Source organism: Melanerpes formicivorus, unplaced genomic scaffold, assembly GCF_026170545.1.
Source record: "Melanerpes formicivorus ecotype bairdi unplaced genomic scaffold, bMelFor1.0.p_v2 SCAF_7, whole genome shotgun sequence".
Lineage (NCBI taxonomy): Eukaryota > Metazoa > Chordata > Aves > Piciformes > Picidae > Melanerpes > Melanerpes formicivorus.
This window is the reverse complement of record NW_027142359.1, coordinates 9711269-9729280: the sequence shown is the minus strand read 5'-3', so window position 1 is coordinate 9729280 and position 18012 is coordinate 9711269. Positions and strand designations below refer to the sequence as shown.

Genomic DNA, 18012 nt, shown 5'->3' with positions numbered 1-18012 from the left:
GCATCAAATAATTTACACTGCTTCAGGGGCTTAAACTGGCATGTTTAAGGTTAGTATGGGGTTCAATATCTATGTTATACTGCATACAGTGCTGTAGCATACCATTTGCTAACTAAAGTACCTAAATCCCAAATTAGATGTTCAAACCCTCTGCTGTGCTGCCACCTAACTTCGTGCTTGAAGTTCTCAGTTTCATCTTCTGCTAGCCTTTTGAATGCTAAACCACTCCTATGTGTGCCTGGAACTACCCAAGTCATGAGTGGTAAGTAACTGTGTGTCTGACTCATGATACAGCTCTTCTTAGCTTTATGGGCTTTCATCTACCTAAGGCAGCAAAAATGCCAAAGGCAGGATTTCTTCAGGAGGCCAGTGGCTGGAGCCAATGAGGTACAGGAAATTGGGCGTCAAATCTCCAGTCTAACATATTAAGGCTATAGTCAGGCAATCAACATGTCTTCCTGAAAGTGAGAAAGATGAAGTTTGATCAGGTAAATCTAGAATATCTTGTGGATATCTTCTGGTCACGAGTATTGGGTAGAAAGAAGGAGACTTTTGGCTTAATTTGGGGAAGAAGGATTTGCTTGGTGCTTAACAATAGGATGAAACTTCCAGATGGAAATCCCCAGTGGAAAAATGTGCGTCCCTTGGGCACGCAACTTTTGTGTCTTACCTCTGAGGAAAGAAATTACTCTAGGTGTGCTCCCAGAGTATTTCTCATGGCCACCTCTTACAGTTACCACCTAGTGTGTCACTGGCCTGTGTTGCAGAGGTAAGGGCCAGTCAAATGAGGCTGCATGCTCTGTGAGTGGGTAGGGCAGTACAGAGGCAGTAGCAGCAAAGGAAAAAGAATTAATAAGATGATACTCATGCTGGCAATTCTGGAGCTGTCCTCCACTCATCAGAAGAGGATTTCACACAGAATTATCCAGGCTGGAAAAGACCTTCAAGATCATCAAGCCCAACCTATCACCCAACACCATCTAATCAACTAAACCATGGTACTAAGTGCCTCATCCAGTCTTATTTTAAACAATTCCAGGGATGGTGACTCTACCTCTCCCTCTTACTGTTAGTAAGAGGGCTGTAACTTAAATGGGACTGCTGAAACACAGGGCAATTTTTTTCTAAATCCTTTTTTTCCTCTTTTTTTCTAAATCCCTTTTTTCTAAATCCTTTTGTTGGTACAGTTGAGAATGACTTCAAGGTAAGTGAAAGCAAGTTAGGCTGGTGCTGAGTGTTTTTGAAAACAATCCTTAGAGTTCAGCAGCATTTACATATTCAGCTATCAAATGATTTCTCAAGTGAAAAACAGAGAAGTACAAGAGGTGGAAGTGACTAACTCTGTGGGGTTTTTCTCACATGAAGGCCTCATTTAACACAGTGAGATGTTGTCCAAGGCAGAACAAAAGACAGTATTTTTTTACAATATGAAACTATACCCAGGGCTAAATAACTACTGAGGCTGAAGGCCAGGAACCCAGGAAGCACTTGTGCTTTTTTGTTTTGCAAATGATTTATCATGTTAATTAATGATTCTGGAAGCCAAATCCCTGGTTTCACTAGGCTCAGAGGGAAACTTTCTGGGGGTCTCAGGTGATGGCTTGTGGTATCAACTCCTCTCTATGCCCACAAAATGAAGCCTAACATTTAATGGTGGAGTTAGGTTCCTTCCTTCTTCTAAAATTAAGGTGCATTTGATTTCTAAGACATGATTGTATGGTCAAATGGCATGCGGAAATGTTGTATGAAACTGCGTCATCCCTTTTCAATGTTTCAGCAAGCTTGAAACAGTCCCTGGAATATAGGATTAGCTTGATTTTACTTGTTTATGGCTGTTATCAAGTACCAGCTATCACTGGATGCCATTCATTTCACCCAGGACAGGAATTGTGCAAGTAAGGGATAAAGCCTCTGCTGTGGCTGTATACAATGCCTGTACGCTGTGCAAATGTTCTAGCAGACTAAGGTAACTCAAGCTAGTGAGAGACTGATTTCATATATTAGTAAATGAGGTCACTGTGTGTTTGAGACACAAAGGCAAAGGAGGCAGTAGGGGCCTATGTGCAGCAAAAAGAGCATCCTTCTGCTTCTTGCCCTGCTACATTCAACCCTGGCCAGCACAACTGGCTGCTCCCTTACCAGTCCCTCCTTAGTAACACATTGGATGGAAAGCCTTGGGAGTGGCCTGCAATAGTCTGCCCTGGGGGTTGAAATCCTGACTCTGTGAGAGCCTGTGGGGTGGCTCTAGTCTAAGGTTATGTGAGTGGATGAGCCTCTCTCTCAGAAGGATGCATTCAGCATGATATGTAGCAAGGAATTCAATTTACTGTCAAAATCACAGTTACTCTTCCACTGTTTCCTGAACTATATATTTCAGTGGCAACTATAGTGGATATTAAACTAATTTTGAGTGTTTCACATAACTAACACTTATATTAAGAAACATTCAAAGCTGTATTTGTATTATGTTTCAAAGCAAATGAAGATGGAAAAGCACTTTGAAGAGGAGGCCATGTACAGAAATTGAGAAGGACTCAGCATGGACAAACCCAGCAGATATGCCTGTGTCAGGTTTGGGTGTATTAATTAAATTTGTGATGACTTATACAGCGTAGGATGCTTGTCATTTTAACATGATGCACAATAATAGAAGATAATGAATTAAGCTGCCAGTGGACCTGTCCCCCAGGATGATGTTATTGTGCTTGCTAATTAGCTGTAATATGCAAATAGTCATACTCCCAAGTACTGCATTTCCTTTGTCTAATTTAACTTTCATAAAAGCTAGTTTATCTATGCCCTGTAGCTGACCAAATAGAGATTAATTTATATTAGACATAATTATGTTACAAAACATGTAATAACAAAAGTATTGTTAAGTTTCATCTAGATAGATTTGTAATCAGAACTGCTGATTTCTCCACTGTAGTAGCAGTGACTATTGTGTTCTTCAAATTGTTAGTATCAAGATACTAAAAGTTATATTCAGAACATAGCTAACCTAGAGTACAATGGAATCCATTTATCTACTGAAGTGTTTTAATGCCCTCTAGATTTGACCCCCAAACGCCAATACCTTTTTTCTGCCTACTTCTGCTGTAATTAAATTACTAATCTCCAAGAATATAAGACATAATAGCTTTCCATTAAATACCTGTTAGCTTTTTATACCTATGACTAGCGTAGGTATTCTTAGTAATTTCTTAGGATGCCAGCTCCTTTCTTTGTCCCTTGGAGACACTCCTTCCTCTAACTCTCTTGTAACTTTGTGCAACAGCAATACTCCTGAAAGGAGCATCTTTGTGATACAGTCATCTGTAGCCCAGAGTTTGAAAGTTCATCTGCCTCTTTGGTGGCAAGGTCATCTTTGAACTTTCAAGTCTGTTCCCTAGACAAACAGATTGTCCAAAGACCTCAGCAAATACAGCTACATTGGGATAGTGAAAACCTTCGCAAGTGGGTAAGTGAAACAGATTATATTGCCACAGAAAATTCCCCCGCTGCACATCACCTCCTTTTTAATACAGTACAGCTGAAGGGTCTACAATGTAGCCCATCTAGGGAGAAGTTCAAGCCACAAAATTCTGATCTAAACTGAAGTGAAAGTTTTATTTGCTTCAAAACACAATGCTGTCAAGACCTTGGTTATCTCTCATGCCCTTCTCTGGTGCTATGCATTAGAATACAAAATCCAGATGAAAAGATGTATTTGGTGGTAACTTTAAATCAGTAGTTACAAAAATCTAAAAAAAAAAAAATAAAAAAAAAAATCAGAGATTTAGGCATAGTTTTGGGTAGCCTTTTTAATCTGAAATGCTGTGACCAAGCTCAGCAGACAGAAGAACTGGCAACAGTAAGTGTAGGTATGAACAAAATGAGCAGCTTGTGCCTGGGCAAACAAGACTACAATTCTTGTGTTGTGTGTTGACTGCTGCCTGAAAACACATAAACAATCATCTTCTGTGCAGAGCTTTAGTATCTACCCTGTGTGTGCTGGATCCTGGAAACTAGCAGTGCATTGCTGATGCAGAGGATACAAAAGGCAAGCGCTAAAGTTGGAGGAACTGCAGTGCTGTAATTTAACAGACCATTTCTAATTACATGCCACACGGCAAGCCTACAAAACTTGGCGTGCGGAGAGCATATTGGCAATGATTTACAATTAACCACCACACTGCAAATCACTCCTTAGCTGTTTTCTATTATGAAATTTGGAGAGTTGTAAAATGCATTTGTGCTACTTTATTTCCTTTTGAAATGGTAATTGCTACTGCTGAGGGGCAGTACTTAGTGCAGAAAATGAAGGGTACAACATAGGGAGGAACTTGTTTCTGAGGAACTGCTGAGGAATTGTAATGATCTGAAAAAATGTGCTTTCTTGAAACATGCAGACACAAAAGAGCTTAATTTATGAAACTCCAACCAAATAAATAACAAAACAAAATAAACCATAGTCTTTCTTTTGTGCAGGGACCAATGCTTAACACTTTGTTGCTGACTGCACTTTTTTTCCCCATCAAAGTGGGAGCAGTGGATTGACACTGGGTAAAACTCATAAGCCAATGGCTTGAGGGAAATGCAGATGTATGGAAATGTCATAGGATGCCCTAAGGTAACAGGTTTTGAGCCAATGCGTTTGAAAACTATTGAGTGTGCTCCTACCTACTAGCCAATTTCACATACTTAGTGCAGAACTGAGCGCGGTATGGCCCCTGGGAGCTGGATGAAGTTTGACTTTTGTGTCTGAGGAGCAGAGGCTGTGCAGCCTAAATGGAGAAAGCAGGTATGTTCTAATTAAGTGGTGGCAAGCTCCCCACTTGCAGCTTCCCCCTTGATTGTGACTGTAAAAAGGACTGTGTTTATGAGTAGCTTTTATGGAGGTATATATTAAGGAAAGCAAGAAGTGAGGCTTCTGAGGTCTTAAATTTTCTAACTTGTGACAATAATCATGATCTCTCAAGTAATAAAATAGGCTATCTGGCTCAGGTCCTCAGTTTGAAGTTAATATATTTGAAAGCCAGATGATTGACTGCCATTTTGTTCACAGTTCTTTGCTGGTAGCAGTAAATAAAAACATCTACAGCACTTTTCATCATAATTGTCAGAGTGCTTTCTACACCTTAATCAACTAATTTTTACAAGATAGTGGCATGGTTATTTCCCTTTTTCTGCTGAAAGAATTGAAGGGATCAGGGCAGCAACCAGAAAGTATGCACCAGAAAGTATCCAGCATTCAGTGCAACAGAAAAGTCTCATAATGCCTCGTTCTGGAAGTGTGGCTTTCCACAATTATTTTATGTTAGTTAGTTAGCACAGAGGAGACAGACACAGTTGTGATTGTCCTTTCATAAAGACATTTTAGCTAGCTTTGTTTCTTAGAATGGCAACAGGATGAGATGATGCTGCCAAGGTGGTCCAACCTGACACATCAGATAAGAAGTTGTATTGGATCAGCATGACTGAACAACTCACAGCTGAGCTACAATGCAAAAAGGCAGTCTACAGCAGCTGAAGCCAAGAATGGCTAAGAACAAGTGACTTAGAAGCACTGTCCAAGCATGTAGGGGATGTTAAATATAATTGTGTTCACCTAGAGCTGGGACTTGCAGAGGTATGTCAAATTGCTAGTTAGGGGAAGAACAAGGCAAATGTTAGACTGCTACTGGATTCAGCTGGTGACATAGTGGCTGCAAACACAGGGCACAGGATGAGGTACTCTGTGCCACCCTTGCGTTGGTATTTACTAAAATGTTCCCACAGCTTTTGTGCTTTGAAGCAGGGCTCAAGGAGGAGAAGAATGACCAGTATTGAGTATAAGGTTAAAAAAAAAAAATAAAAAAGAGAGAGAGATATAAACAGATTTAGACTAGAAAAGACTAAGGAAAAACTTTCTCCCTGTACAGATGGTCAGGCAGTGGTGCTGGGAGGCTGTTCAGTTTGGGGTTTTTCAAAGGTGTACTTGATAAAGTTCTGAGGAAACTTGTTTGAGCAGGGAGTTAGGCTAGAGATTCTTCAAAATTCCTTCCAGCCTGGATTCTGTGATTTTAAGATTTATGGCTATGGCAATTCTAGATATTTTAAAACTACTGGTTAGCTCACCCAGCTTTGTCCATCTAAATTAAAGAGGTTCTGCTATGAATTATTTTCACTCATGAAAATAATTTCAGTACATATGTTTTGAAGTAAATGCTTTTGAGTAACAAGTTGTATCCAACATGCACATTGGCATAGTAGCAGCACTTCTGCAATAACTCAACTACCAGTGGGCTTTCTGTGAGCATATGTGCCATGCACCACCCAGTGAGGGTAGTCACAGTCAGTGTAGCTCTTCCTGCCCCTGGAAGCAGTCTGGTTTTTAATCTGGGGTAATGGTGGCATTATGTGTAGATTTCAGACTTGTTTCAGTTCCAAAACCATCAGACTGCATAGTTACTTCAGGTCTAGTGTCTCCTTATTTTTCAAGGAGAATCTGTGGTAGAATATGTTCTCCAGCTGTCAGCAATTGTGAAATGGGAAGGAGTCTATCCACAAGGAAGTGGACTGTTTGCTGTTGTAATATGGCTCCTTGGCTCCTTCATGTCCTAGCAGCCCAAGTGCAGAGAGGAATGTCCAGAAAATTACAGGGTAATCTGGGAATAGTTGCATCAACCTCAAAATTCCAAACTTTGGCACAGGAGTGTGACATTGCATTGGAAAGAGGATGCAGTAAACCTATTTGACAAACCCAGGGCAAAAATGGATGTATACAGTCCAGTTTAGCCAAGTTTTCAATTTAGCTGGAGACTATAATTCTGCCTAGAGATATTCAACTTCTGAAACCAGCTGATGATTTGCAAGCAGTACATTTAATAGGCATCCTGCTACCTGTTGTCCAACAGTGATGAAATGCTTTGCTTTGCCTTGAGATCTTGTACGACTGGGTTTTTTTTTTGCAAGAAAACATAAAAGTGGCTAATGAGGTAAGAATTATTACTGTGGAAAAATGGGGACAATGACTAGAATTTAAGGGTATTTAGAAGATGTCTCTGATGATTTCTGTGGGACTTCAGCACTCATTACCTTCAAAAACTAGCTAATCATCTAACAAGTGAGATTCTAATTTAAGAGTTCTCTCAGGAACAGAAAACTGTCAGTATACTTATAGCTTTATAAACAAAGGAATAAGCAAGCACCCTGTGTAGTAAATAAAATAATTGCTGGTACAATTGTCCATGGTTTGCAGATGGTGAAATGGAAAAGGGATCAATAATTTTCTCAATAGCACCAATATAAATCAAGAATAACACAACTAATTATAATATCTAATAAATATAATAAGTGAGTACAACTTTATCTCAGAGAGGTCAGTGACTTTCCACAAAGGTGCAGGAGTCAATTCCATAGATGGGATTTGAATTTTCCCACATCTTTTCCTGAACAAGTCATTAATTTCTCCCTTCTCCTGTACACCTTTTAATTATAAATGCAAACCGTTATTCCTCCTTCTCATTCTAGTAAGTGCTTGTTCTTAGTGTTAAGTAATACCTATGGTTAAAAAATTATAACTAAAGCTGTAAGCAGATTCCACAACATGCAGACACAAATGATGTGTCTTAGAAAAACAAGCACTTTCCCACACATGTATAAATTGAGGCAGCTCATTTTCTAGCTCCTTAAATACCTATGGGCTGTCATTTGCTTTCACTTTGCATCAGGGTCATAATATACAGGCACTCTTCAGCTTCTCTTTGATACTGTGTTTTTTGTTGTTGTTGTTTTGTTTTCTGTTAAAACCAGAACAAGAAACTCAGGAATAAGTTTCTTATTTTATTGTGAAGTTCTTTATGCTTTGGAAAGCACAAAGGAAAACTTTCTGGTTTTGTTTTGTTTTGTTTTTTTCTTTTTTCTTTGGGTTTCTCCGAGTTTTCCTAATATTTGCCACACTATTGATTTTGTATTATGAGAGACCTATGTGTCTAACACCTGAAGAAAATTAACCTTCGGAAAGCTGTGCAGAAACTGCAGGGTGCATACCTGGGACAGCTCCTGAGACAATACCTCATCATGAGCTAGCAATGTGTGTCTGCAGCCCAGAAGGCCAACTGTATCCTGGGCTGCATCAAAAGAAGCGTGACCAGCAAGTTGAGGGAGTGATTCCCCCCATCATGAGACCCCACTGTGTCCGGTTCTGGTGCCCCCAGCATAGGAGGGACATGGAATTACTGCAGTGGGTCCAGAGGAGGGACACAAAGATGATCAGAGGGCTGGAGCACCTTCCTTATGGGGACAGACTGCAAGAGTTGGGGCTGGAGAAAAGGCAGCTCTGGGGAGACCTTAGAGCAGCCTTTCAGTACCTGAAGGGGGCCTACAAGAAAGCTGGGGAAGGGACTTTTGACAGGGGCTTGCAGTGATAGGACAAGAGGAAATGGATTGAATCTTAAGGGTAGATTTAGACTGGAGATTAGGAATAAATTCTTTACAGTGAGGGTGGTGACACTGGAACAGATTTTCCAGGGAGGTCATGTGTGACCCCTCCCTGGAGGTGTTCAAGGCTGGATGAGGCCTTGAGTGACACCCTGTAGTGGAAGGTGTCCCTGCACATGGCAGGGGGTTGGAACTAGATGATCTTCAACATCCCTTCCAATCTAAACCATTCTATGAGTCTATGAATTTATATCCTTTGGACTGAATATTTCCTTGGAATTAGATGTCTTGGCTGCCCAGTTTCCCACACATTGCCATACTTCTCTAAAAGCAGGGTATTTCTGTGGTAGTAGCTGCAAGTTCTCTAGGCTAGTGATTCTTTCAAGTAAATCACAATTCTGAAGGGAAAATAAGCTATAATTGCTTAAACCTAAAATATTCATTCTAGGAGTGTCGTTGCATTTTAACCCAAGGAAATACAACTTTTTGGTAAACACTTCTCATCTGCTAGTTTTCAATCACTGAAGTCTACAAATGAAGTCTACAAATTTGAAAAACAAAGTGCTTGCAATTGTAAGTTTCACTGTAATCAGCAGACTAGGAACAGAGCACACATGTCATTTTATCTACATTAATTGTGGAGAATCTCTGAGAACATAGGAGTGCTTCTGACCTAGCTAAACTCCTGCTATTTGAAAATGATTATTAAAAAGCCATCAATACTTCTCTGAGCCCACATACTCACTTGTTGCCCAGTAACCAGAAGGATGGAGCCTTCTTTCCCATGTACCACTTGCCGGTAAATGTGATCTAGAATTAAGAGTTCGCTCCAGCAGTTCTGAAGCAACTTCATTTGGTCATCAACCTGTAAAGCAAACACAAACAGTGGTGGCATCACTCTAGGAGTCTTTCATCACACTATGGAGTCAGCCCTTCCTTAAACCTCTGGTTAGTGCTATGAGAACAGAATAGTACCAAAAATTATTCATCCACAAAATTAATATTCTTAACTAATAAATAGGGCACTGCTGAAACCCTTATTCACAAAATGTGTAGACTATTTACAATTGATTATATCCTAAGAAAGCAGAACAGTGGCACTATTATGCAGAGTAATAATGAGAGTATATTTATTAAATGCTTGTGGAAATGGAGTATTATTTTTTCCCCAAAACAAGAATAGCAAAAAATAATGCTAATGTGAACTCTCCTGTATTCCCCATCCTAGAACCTCTGTTTCTGTAAATACTAAGAAATCTGCAGATTCAAGAGCAACGAGCCCAAGGCAAAGGGAAATGTGAAGAGTAAGGTAAGTAGTCCCTCTAAGAACAGCTGTGGTCCTATGGAAAAAGAACACTTCAGAAGTAGAAGCTTAACAATTAAAGAGTCGGCACTAGGAGGGCAGGAAAAGGCTATGCACATGGTGGTAGTGAGCACTGAGCCCTTACTTGGCAACAGAAAGGACATACTTGGAACTCAGCACACACAACCTACATTAAGTTTTTCTGCAGTGTTATTTGGGATGTACACATTATAAGACAAAATAGTCTATCACTAAACTGGTTCCTATTGCAACTGGATTGCATTCATATCTATTAATTTTAGAGACTGAAAAATAATTAACACTTCCATGGAAAGGGGAGAAAAGGAAAAAAAAAACCAAAACAACACAAATTAGGGGAAGGCAGAGTATGAATTTAATTCAAGCAAAGCAACAGTATCCTCTGAAGCTGTTCTTTCTGAACTTACCTATTTTTTCCTAAAATCAAACAGTCTTTGACCTAGACCTGTGTCCTAAAAATGTTACATTAGTATGCATTAGCCTTGCTGCAATTAAATATCTGGTGTGGATGTGATATTAACATCTACATAGTTAAAAGGACTCTAAGAACCTGCTTAGATAGCAATTGCAATAATTTCAATAATTTCATTATTAAAAATGCCATAAATTAGGAGGAGTATACAAGACATTAGCAAAGAGAATAGTTAAAGTAGAAAAATGCCTAGAATTCATGAGACCTCGAATTCTTAAAATTCTCTTTCAGGAATTCCGATTTCAATCACTTTAGAATTAGGTTTCAGAATGCGTTATAAGGAGCAGTATTGCACAAGCTGAATTAGATAAAGCAATGGATGTTTCCAAATTTTATCAGCTATGATCCTCTGAATTTCTGATCTTTATTCTTCCAAGCTTGTTTTAGGGTTGTGTGATGGAGAAGGATGCAGCCTTTGTTGCTAATAATATTTTTAGTGTCACCTGTGAAGGTTACTAGTATTGTCTCACTCTTTCAAGTCACTTGCCGTATAGCTTGTCTTCATTCATTTTAACTTCCCTTCTCCCCACTCACAATCTTCTCCCAACTGTTCTCGCCCCTGTTTCTTCCCCTTAGGTATCTGTCCCAAGTTGGACTGTGCAATTAAATGAAATCAGGTGATAAAGGAAGCAGATTAGTACAAAGCCAGTAGTGAGAAAAGGATCGAAGAACCCATGCAGCAGCTCATGCTCTCCTGCACAGCCTATACTAGGACCGCTGGATTTTGCTTTTGTCAGCTCCGTGACTGCAGCAGGTATCTGTGCCAGAAAACTGCACCGCTCACTCCCTCCAATACTGCTTTACCTAGAGGATGATTTTCTTTTTCTCTAAAAAATAATAATAATTCTTATTCCTCTGCCCCTTGATCTTAAAAAAAACCAACCCAACCAATAATGAGAACAGAATACATAAGGAAAACTATAACCAAATATCTGTGCCACGATAGTATCATAAGGCTGCAAAATCAAGCACTGCAGAATTAGTTAATGCTCATATTAAGACTGTCTTATTTGTATTTCATCTTCAGTCTGTGTTTGTGTTAGAATTTAATGAAGACACAAATGGGATGAATTAATATTGTGCAAACACACTCTTCAGTTCTGATATTTCAAATGTTTTGTGTACTTTGGCTTTCCAGTATTAAGAATAATCTTTTAGCACAGTGGCTCTTCTACCTATAGTCCCAGTTAACAGTTAACTCCTATAAGCTACACATCCATTGGCAGTAGAGTGGGAGGAAAGAAAGAGGTGTGGACATTGTAGATGGATATATTACTAAGTCGAAGTAAAAGCAGTGCTTTTACCAGCTCAGCCTTGCTCTGTCCCTATGCTGCCTGTGCCCATGACAATTCACTTCTGTATGATCACAAAGAAAGGCTGATTCTGTATTAAAGATCTTTTCCTCTGCCCACAATGTGTACTTGGCTACAAAACCATTTCAACCAAGTGACTTGTTAGCTTGAGAGGATAGTAAAGGACCACACTGACACACTCCCTGTCAAAACTTGGGCCAGGTATAAAATAAGTCATTATTTGAATAAAATGCTTAAAATGTACAGCTTCTAGTACTCTTGCTTTTTTTAATGTGAAACTGTTGTGTGATCTCCTCTGTACTACAAGGTGCTACAGAAATTAAATAAATCATGCTAACATGGTAATTTAGTCAAAAATTAGCATTTCACACACAGCTCTCAAAGCTTACATCTGAACAAAACAAACTGTGAGACACTTAAAATATTCAGCATCCATGTCATAACAGCTAATGCCTGAATAAGAGGTCAAGCATTTGATTATATTTTAAGTGACAAATTTCCAGCTAACCCATCTGTCTCAGCCACAGGGTTTTGAAAACAAACTTCTCTGTACAGGTTTGGCTTTCTGAAGACCCCAACAGCAGCTAGTTTGCAATCAAAGCTTACCTCCCAAGTTTCATCATATCATTACCAAGCCGGTGCTGTGAGAACAGTATGAGATGGCAAAATGTTTTGCACATAGTCTCTCCCTGCTGTTCTACAAGACTCACAAAAATAGCAACAGCAAACATCTGCTAATGTTTCACAAAATCTGCTCCTCCATATTCACTGTAATTTAATAAGTAAAAGCCTATAAAATTGACAACATATAAAGCACAAGACACAAGAGTGGTCAGGTATTGGAATGTGCTGTCCAGGGAGGTGGTTGAGTCATCAACCCTGGATGTGTCTAAAGGTTGTTTGGATGTGGTGCTTGGGGATATGGTTTAGGTGGTGAACTTTAGAGTAATTGGTTGGACTTGATGGACTTGATGAGGGTCTTTTCCACCTGAATGTTCCTGTGATTCTGTGAAACACAGTACTGCCTTCTGAAGATTCTAGATCCATCTGCTTTTCCCATTTAAAAAAGCTGGTAGGGTAGTAGAATGTTTCCAAGTTTGCACTAAGAAAGAAGAGAGAAGACTTTAAGGTGGGTCATGAATTACAAAAATGTAGGGCAAGTGATCAATTCCAGTCATGTAGATGAAGAAAAACAGATACTTTATCTCTGCTAATGTGTATGAAATGGAAAATAGAAAAACAACTCTGATCACATTGAACAAAACCAGTAACATCACTTCTACTGTTAGAATGAACTTCATGACATGTAACTTCAGCCAAAATAGTGAGGAGAGAAGACAAGGTAAATCCTTAAATGTGAGGATAATGAGGCTGGGCAAAATGCAGACTTAAGGGGTTTATGTGACAGTGTATGATGCTGCTGGGCCAGAGAAGGAGCAATTATTTTGTGGCAGAGAAGCAAAGAATGGTGGTTGTTGCCAGCACAGGCAGAAGTCCCCAGAGGTGAAAACGGGTATGTATATTGTCTTCTTGCTCAAACAGCAAGGTGTAACAAGGGGTAGATTTCTCTTAGTATTATTACATGGCAATAGGTAAATCCCATTTCCTGTACCATAATCCTACTTACTTTTGCTTACAGGAAGGACCAGGAAACATGTCAGAATTTGGAGTAATCTGTAACCTTGTATCTCATGCTGCTTGCACTACTTGTAGCACACTCAGAATAAACTAAGGCATCAAAGTGTAACTCAATTTGCCAAAAGGGTCCTCCAGCACCTGGAATCCTGATAGGTAAACAGGTAGAGATGGGGGACAAGATACTGCACAGTCAGTTTGTCTGCGCAGTATTCACTGGCAGATATTTTGTGTACAGGTGCATGGCAGGATGCAATGCACTATATTCGGATAAGGCTTTAAGATTTGTCCTTCCTGTGTTGACTTGGAAAAGTATCTTCGGTGACCTCATGGTAGAAATATTCACAGGATCAGTATTAATTGACAATATTTCAGTATTGTGACCTCTGTGAAAGAAACCTTTGATGAACTCTCCCTTTTTCTCCCCCTCCCCGGGAGGGAATGTTTATTCGCACGGCCACCTTGCCACAGCACTTGGCTGCAGTCTGCACTCTCCCCTTCTTGTCTCAGCCATTGGCCATTCTAGCTCTTCTCCACAGAGCACCAGAGCAGAACTTCTGCACGGCTGGGTCAGGAGAAGGGCTGGTGAAGGTGGGTCACAGTGCAGCAGGAGAGTTTATGCTCCAAGTATGGGAGGATCACTGTGCTCCCTACTTTAGCTTATTTTTCAATTTCAATACAAAATAGTGGTCCCATTTAAAACCTTTTAAAAATCGGATTTGTGAAGAGAGAAAGACTTAAGACATACATCTCCTCTGCCAAGCCCATTAACCTTTTTTTTTCCCCCTAGAGGTTTAACAGAACCATGAAGGCCGGTGGAACCATGGCACTTCTTGTTGTCCACTGTGAAAGGAAAGATGTATATGATATTGCTAATCTGCACAGTGAACTTCATACTGTTAAATACCTGAATATAGGTTTGCACACAGAATTCCCTGGCAAGTTTCTCCATTACAATCAGGAATTACAAGGTGACTTTAGATCACTTTCCTTGTAGAAGAAGGTTGTTTTCAGATAGCTTTGGAAGGCTACAGGGAAGATTCGCCTTTGCTCGAATTAGAGAAGGCTATGTTTAGTCTTTGACTCACAAAAGAATGTGAACATCTTGTAACTGAAGGAGAGAAATTAGGCAGAATTGGTTCTGAGCTCTCTGCTAACAAGCATTAGAAAACGGGCATGCAGGAGAATCCACTTAGATGCAACTATTACTTCACATAATCTGTTTTACCATGTAGGATATTTCTAGGAGTGGAGGAAACAGGCTCAGTTTGAAGTGTAAAGGTCTGATCCTGAGCACTGTGGTGACACACTATGTCTCAGCAGGGCAAAAAGATGGTCTGGGGTTAGGGATGGCAGTGTCACATTTGTCTGCTAAACCCCAAACTCACAGTCATGTGCGACCAGTGCTTTTCATATGGGACTCAGTGGGACTTTATCAGGCTCACTGTTGACACTGCAATACACAATCAGGCATTATCAATTGTAGTTAAAGGAAGGACTTATCTCAGAAATGCTGGTTACTCATCTGAAAAACTATTTGTGCTGATGTTATAGATGAGGAAGGCTTGTATGACACAAGAGTAGTATTGTTGCAGAGTGTATGCTTCCCACAGCACAAAACGTTAATCATTAGGAACTTTTGTTTTCTCTGAAGAACACTGAAACTGCCAAACAGTAAAATGAAGAATAATGTGTATGCTCTGCTGAAATGCACCTTAATCTTATCAAAACCACACTGCGTCTTTCTTTTAGGAAAGGGTTTCACAATATTTAGCATACTGTAACCAACAACTGCAGATTTATTACAGTTTTTCTTCCAAAGAGGTTATTTTCAGCCTGACATTTGATGAATTACCTGTTAAAATTTTTAGGGTCATGGTTTGGTTGGGTTTTTTTTACTATGTTGCTCTAAGTTAAATATTTTCTATATAATTACTGCTGCAGATTCTGTTAAACAATGCACTCACCTTTTACCCAGTCTGCACCTCCCTTTCTGAGAAGTTGCAGAATCCTTTTTTATTTCTTTTCATCTGCATCAACTTGCACTATAGCTTTGGGCTTTTCTGCTACTAAAAATTTAAAAGGGTATCTAATGATTAAAAAAAAAAAAAGAAAGAAAAGGAAGGATTGAAATTTATGTGACAAAACCATGTTGGATTCAGCTGAATTGTTTTTACTTCTGCTTCTAGGAGGGAATGCCAATATAGAAATAACATGAAGCATGCATCTCACAGTGCCACTTTTAAGTTCTACGGCCATTGAATAGCCATTTCTTAGTGAATATGAAGTGATTAAACATCTGTCTGATTTGTTCAGCCTGAAGCATACAGGTTCAAGGGATGGTTGAACTTCCTCTCAAATGTAGTTAGGAGATCACAGACAAGTCATTATAGACATATAGCTCGAGTTCTTCCTCCATCTTCTTATGCTATAGTGAAGCAAATCGCTCCAAATCAAAGTTTTATAAGACAAGCGCACTCTAGAGACTAATTTTTACTCCTGGATGCACACATGGTTTCCAAATCGTTACACAGGTAAAAGAAGGATTTGGACTCTTCAGATGGGTTACTGCTAACAGTGGGATACATCCTGTGCAAGGCTGCTGTCAAAACCCAGCAGTTAAGAGGCAACACTTTTAAAAATAAACCCACATCATAACTTTGAGAATCAGCAAATGCCCTAATAAAACATGATCACTATGTATAAACTCAGTAATAAAATGCTACAAAGGTCAAGAAAATATGATTTAATATTAACTATGATTGTTCCAGCTTTTCACTAGAAACCTGTGCATTGTGAAGTTTGCAGGTAAAGGCAGGGAACCATCTTTACAAGCTTGTGCTGGGTTAGGTGAATGTCCTATTGCCGCTCTAGCTCTAGAGTGAAGTAAGTGTAGAATCTGTCCAAACTTGGTAGCATTTTACCTTTTGTGTGATTGTAAAAATGAAAGGAAATAGCGATATACTTTAGTGTGTGGCTTTTCCTGCTCCTTTACAGCGTGTAAGGAGGAAGTAATAAAGGTGAAGTTATACTTGGTGTGTGCCTCAGTGTGTGTGTGTGTATACCTCTTCCTTCAATAACTTCTGAATCTATCAGTCAGATTATTTCAACGAGTTCATCTGTTCATCATATTAATTTTTTGTATTTATAGTGTGAATAAGTATCCAGATAAAGGAAAGGAAGAAATGTTAACATGCTCTCCCTTTATTCAACAGCAGAGAACTGAGAGAGGAAGAGAGCAGCACTAAAATTACATAGAATTACATAGAATAAACAAGCTTGGAAGAGACCTTCAAGATCATTGCGTCCAACCCATCAACCAATCCTGCCCACCTAAACAATTAACCCATGGCACCAAGCAGCCCATCAAGTCTCCTCCTGAAAACTTCCAATGACGGCGACTCCACCACCTCCCCAGGCAGCCCATTCCAATGGGCAATCACTCTCTCTGTATAGAACTTCTTCCTAACATCCAACCTAAACCTCCCCTGGTGCAGCCTGAGACTGTCCTCTTGTTCTGGTACTGGCTGCCTGGGAGAAGAGGCCAATGTCCGCCTGTCTACAACCTCCCTTCAGGTAGTTGTAGAGAGTAATAATAAATGCTTCATTAACTCCCCGCTCATGGAACCATTAGTATTTGGAGTACCCATCCATTTTTCTTTTTTCTCCTTTTCTTTTCTTTTCTTTTCTTTTCTTTTCTTTTCTTTTCTTTTCTTTTCTTTTCTTTTCTTTTCTTTTCTTTTCTTTTCTTTTCTTTTCTTTTCTTTTCTTTTCTTTTCTTTTCTTTTCTTTTCTTTTCTTTTCTTTTCTTTTCTTTTCTTTTCTTTTCTTTTCTTTTCTTTTCTTTTCTTTTCTCTTTTCTTTTTCTCTTTTCTTTTCTTTTCTTTTCTTTTCTTTTCTTTTCTCTTCTCTTCTCTTCTCTTCTCTTCTCTTCTCTTCTCTTCTCTTCTCTTCTCTTCTCTTCTCTTCTCTTCTCTTCTCCTTTTCTTTTCTTTTCTTTTCTTTTCTTTTCTTTTCTTTTCTTTTCTTTTCTTTTCTTTTCTTTTCTTTTCTTTTCTTTTCTTTTCTTTTCTTTTCTTTTCTTTTCTTTTCTTTTCTTTTCTTTTCTTTTCTTTTCTTTTCTTTTCTTTTCTTTTCTTTTCTTTTCTTTTCTTTTCTTTTCTTTTCTTTTCTTTTCTTTTCTTTTCTTTTCTTTTCTTTTCTTTTCTTTTCTTTTCTTTTCTTTTTTCTCTCCTCTCCTCTCCTCTCCTCTCCTCTCCTCTCCTCTCCTCTCCTCTCCTCTCCTCTCCTCTCCTCTCCTCTCCTCTCCTCTCCTCTCCTCTCCTCTCCTCTCCTCTCCTCTCCTCTCCTCTCCTCTCCTCTCCTCTCCTCTCCTCGAGTCTCCTCTCCTCGAGTCTCCTCTCCTCTCCTCGAGTCTCCCCTCCCCTCCCCTCCCCTCCCCTCCCCTCCCCTCCCCTCCCCTCCCCTCCCCTCCCCTCCCCTCCCCTCCCCTCCCCTCCCCTCTCTCCCTCTCCCTCTCCCTCTCCCTCTCCCTCTCCCTCTCCCTCTCCCTCTCCCTCTCCCTCTCCCTCTCCCTCTCCTCTCCTCGAGTCTCCTCGAGTCTCCTCGAGTCTCCTCTCCTCGAGTCTCCTCTCCTCGAGTCTCCTCTCCTCTCCTCGAGTCTCCTCTCCTCTCCTCTCCTCGAGTCTCCTCTCCTCTCCTCGAGTCTCCCCTCCCCTCCCCTCCCCTCCCCTCCCCTCTCTCCCTCTCCCTCTCCCTCTCCCTCTCCCTCTCCCTCTCCCTCTCCCTCTCCCTCTCCCTCTCCCTCTCCCTCTCCCTCTCCCTCTCCCTCTCCCTCTCCCTCTCCC

The 18012-nt window shown here is 40.0% G+C and overlaps 1 protein-coding gene across 3 annotated transcripts in view; it reads right to left on the bottom strand.

Annotated features, from left to right (window-relative positions):
- NR5A2 (nuclear receptor subfamily 5 group A member 2) overlaps positions 1-18012 on the bottom strand; it is a 103568-nt gene that overhangs the window by 36137 nt on the left and 49419 nt on the right. For all 3 annotated transcript variants that reach the window (XM_068140919.1, XM_068140920.1, XM_068140921.1), the window contains one exon: positions 9149-9268. In XM_068140919.1, the coding sequence (XP_067997020.1) occupies positions 9149-9268 (120 nt within the window). The remainder of the gene's footprint in view (positions 1-9148; positions 9269-18012) is intronic.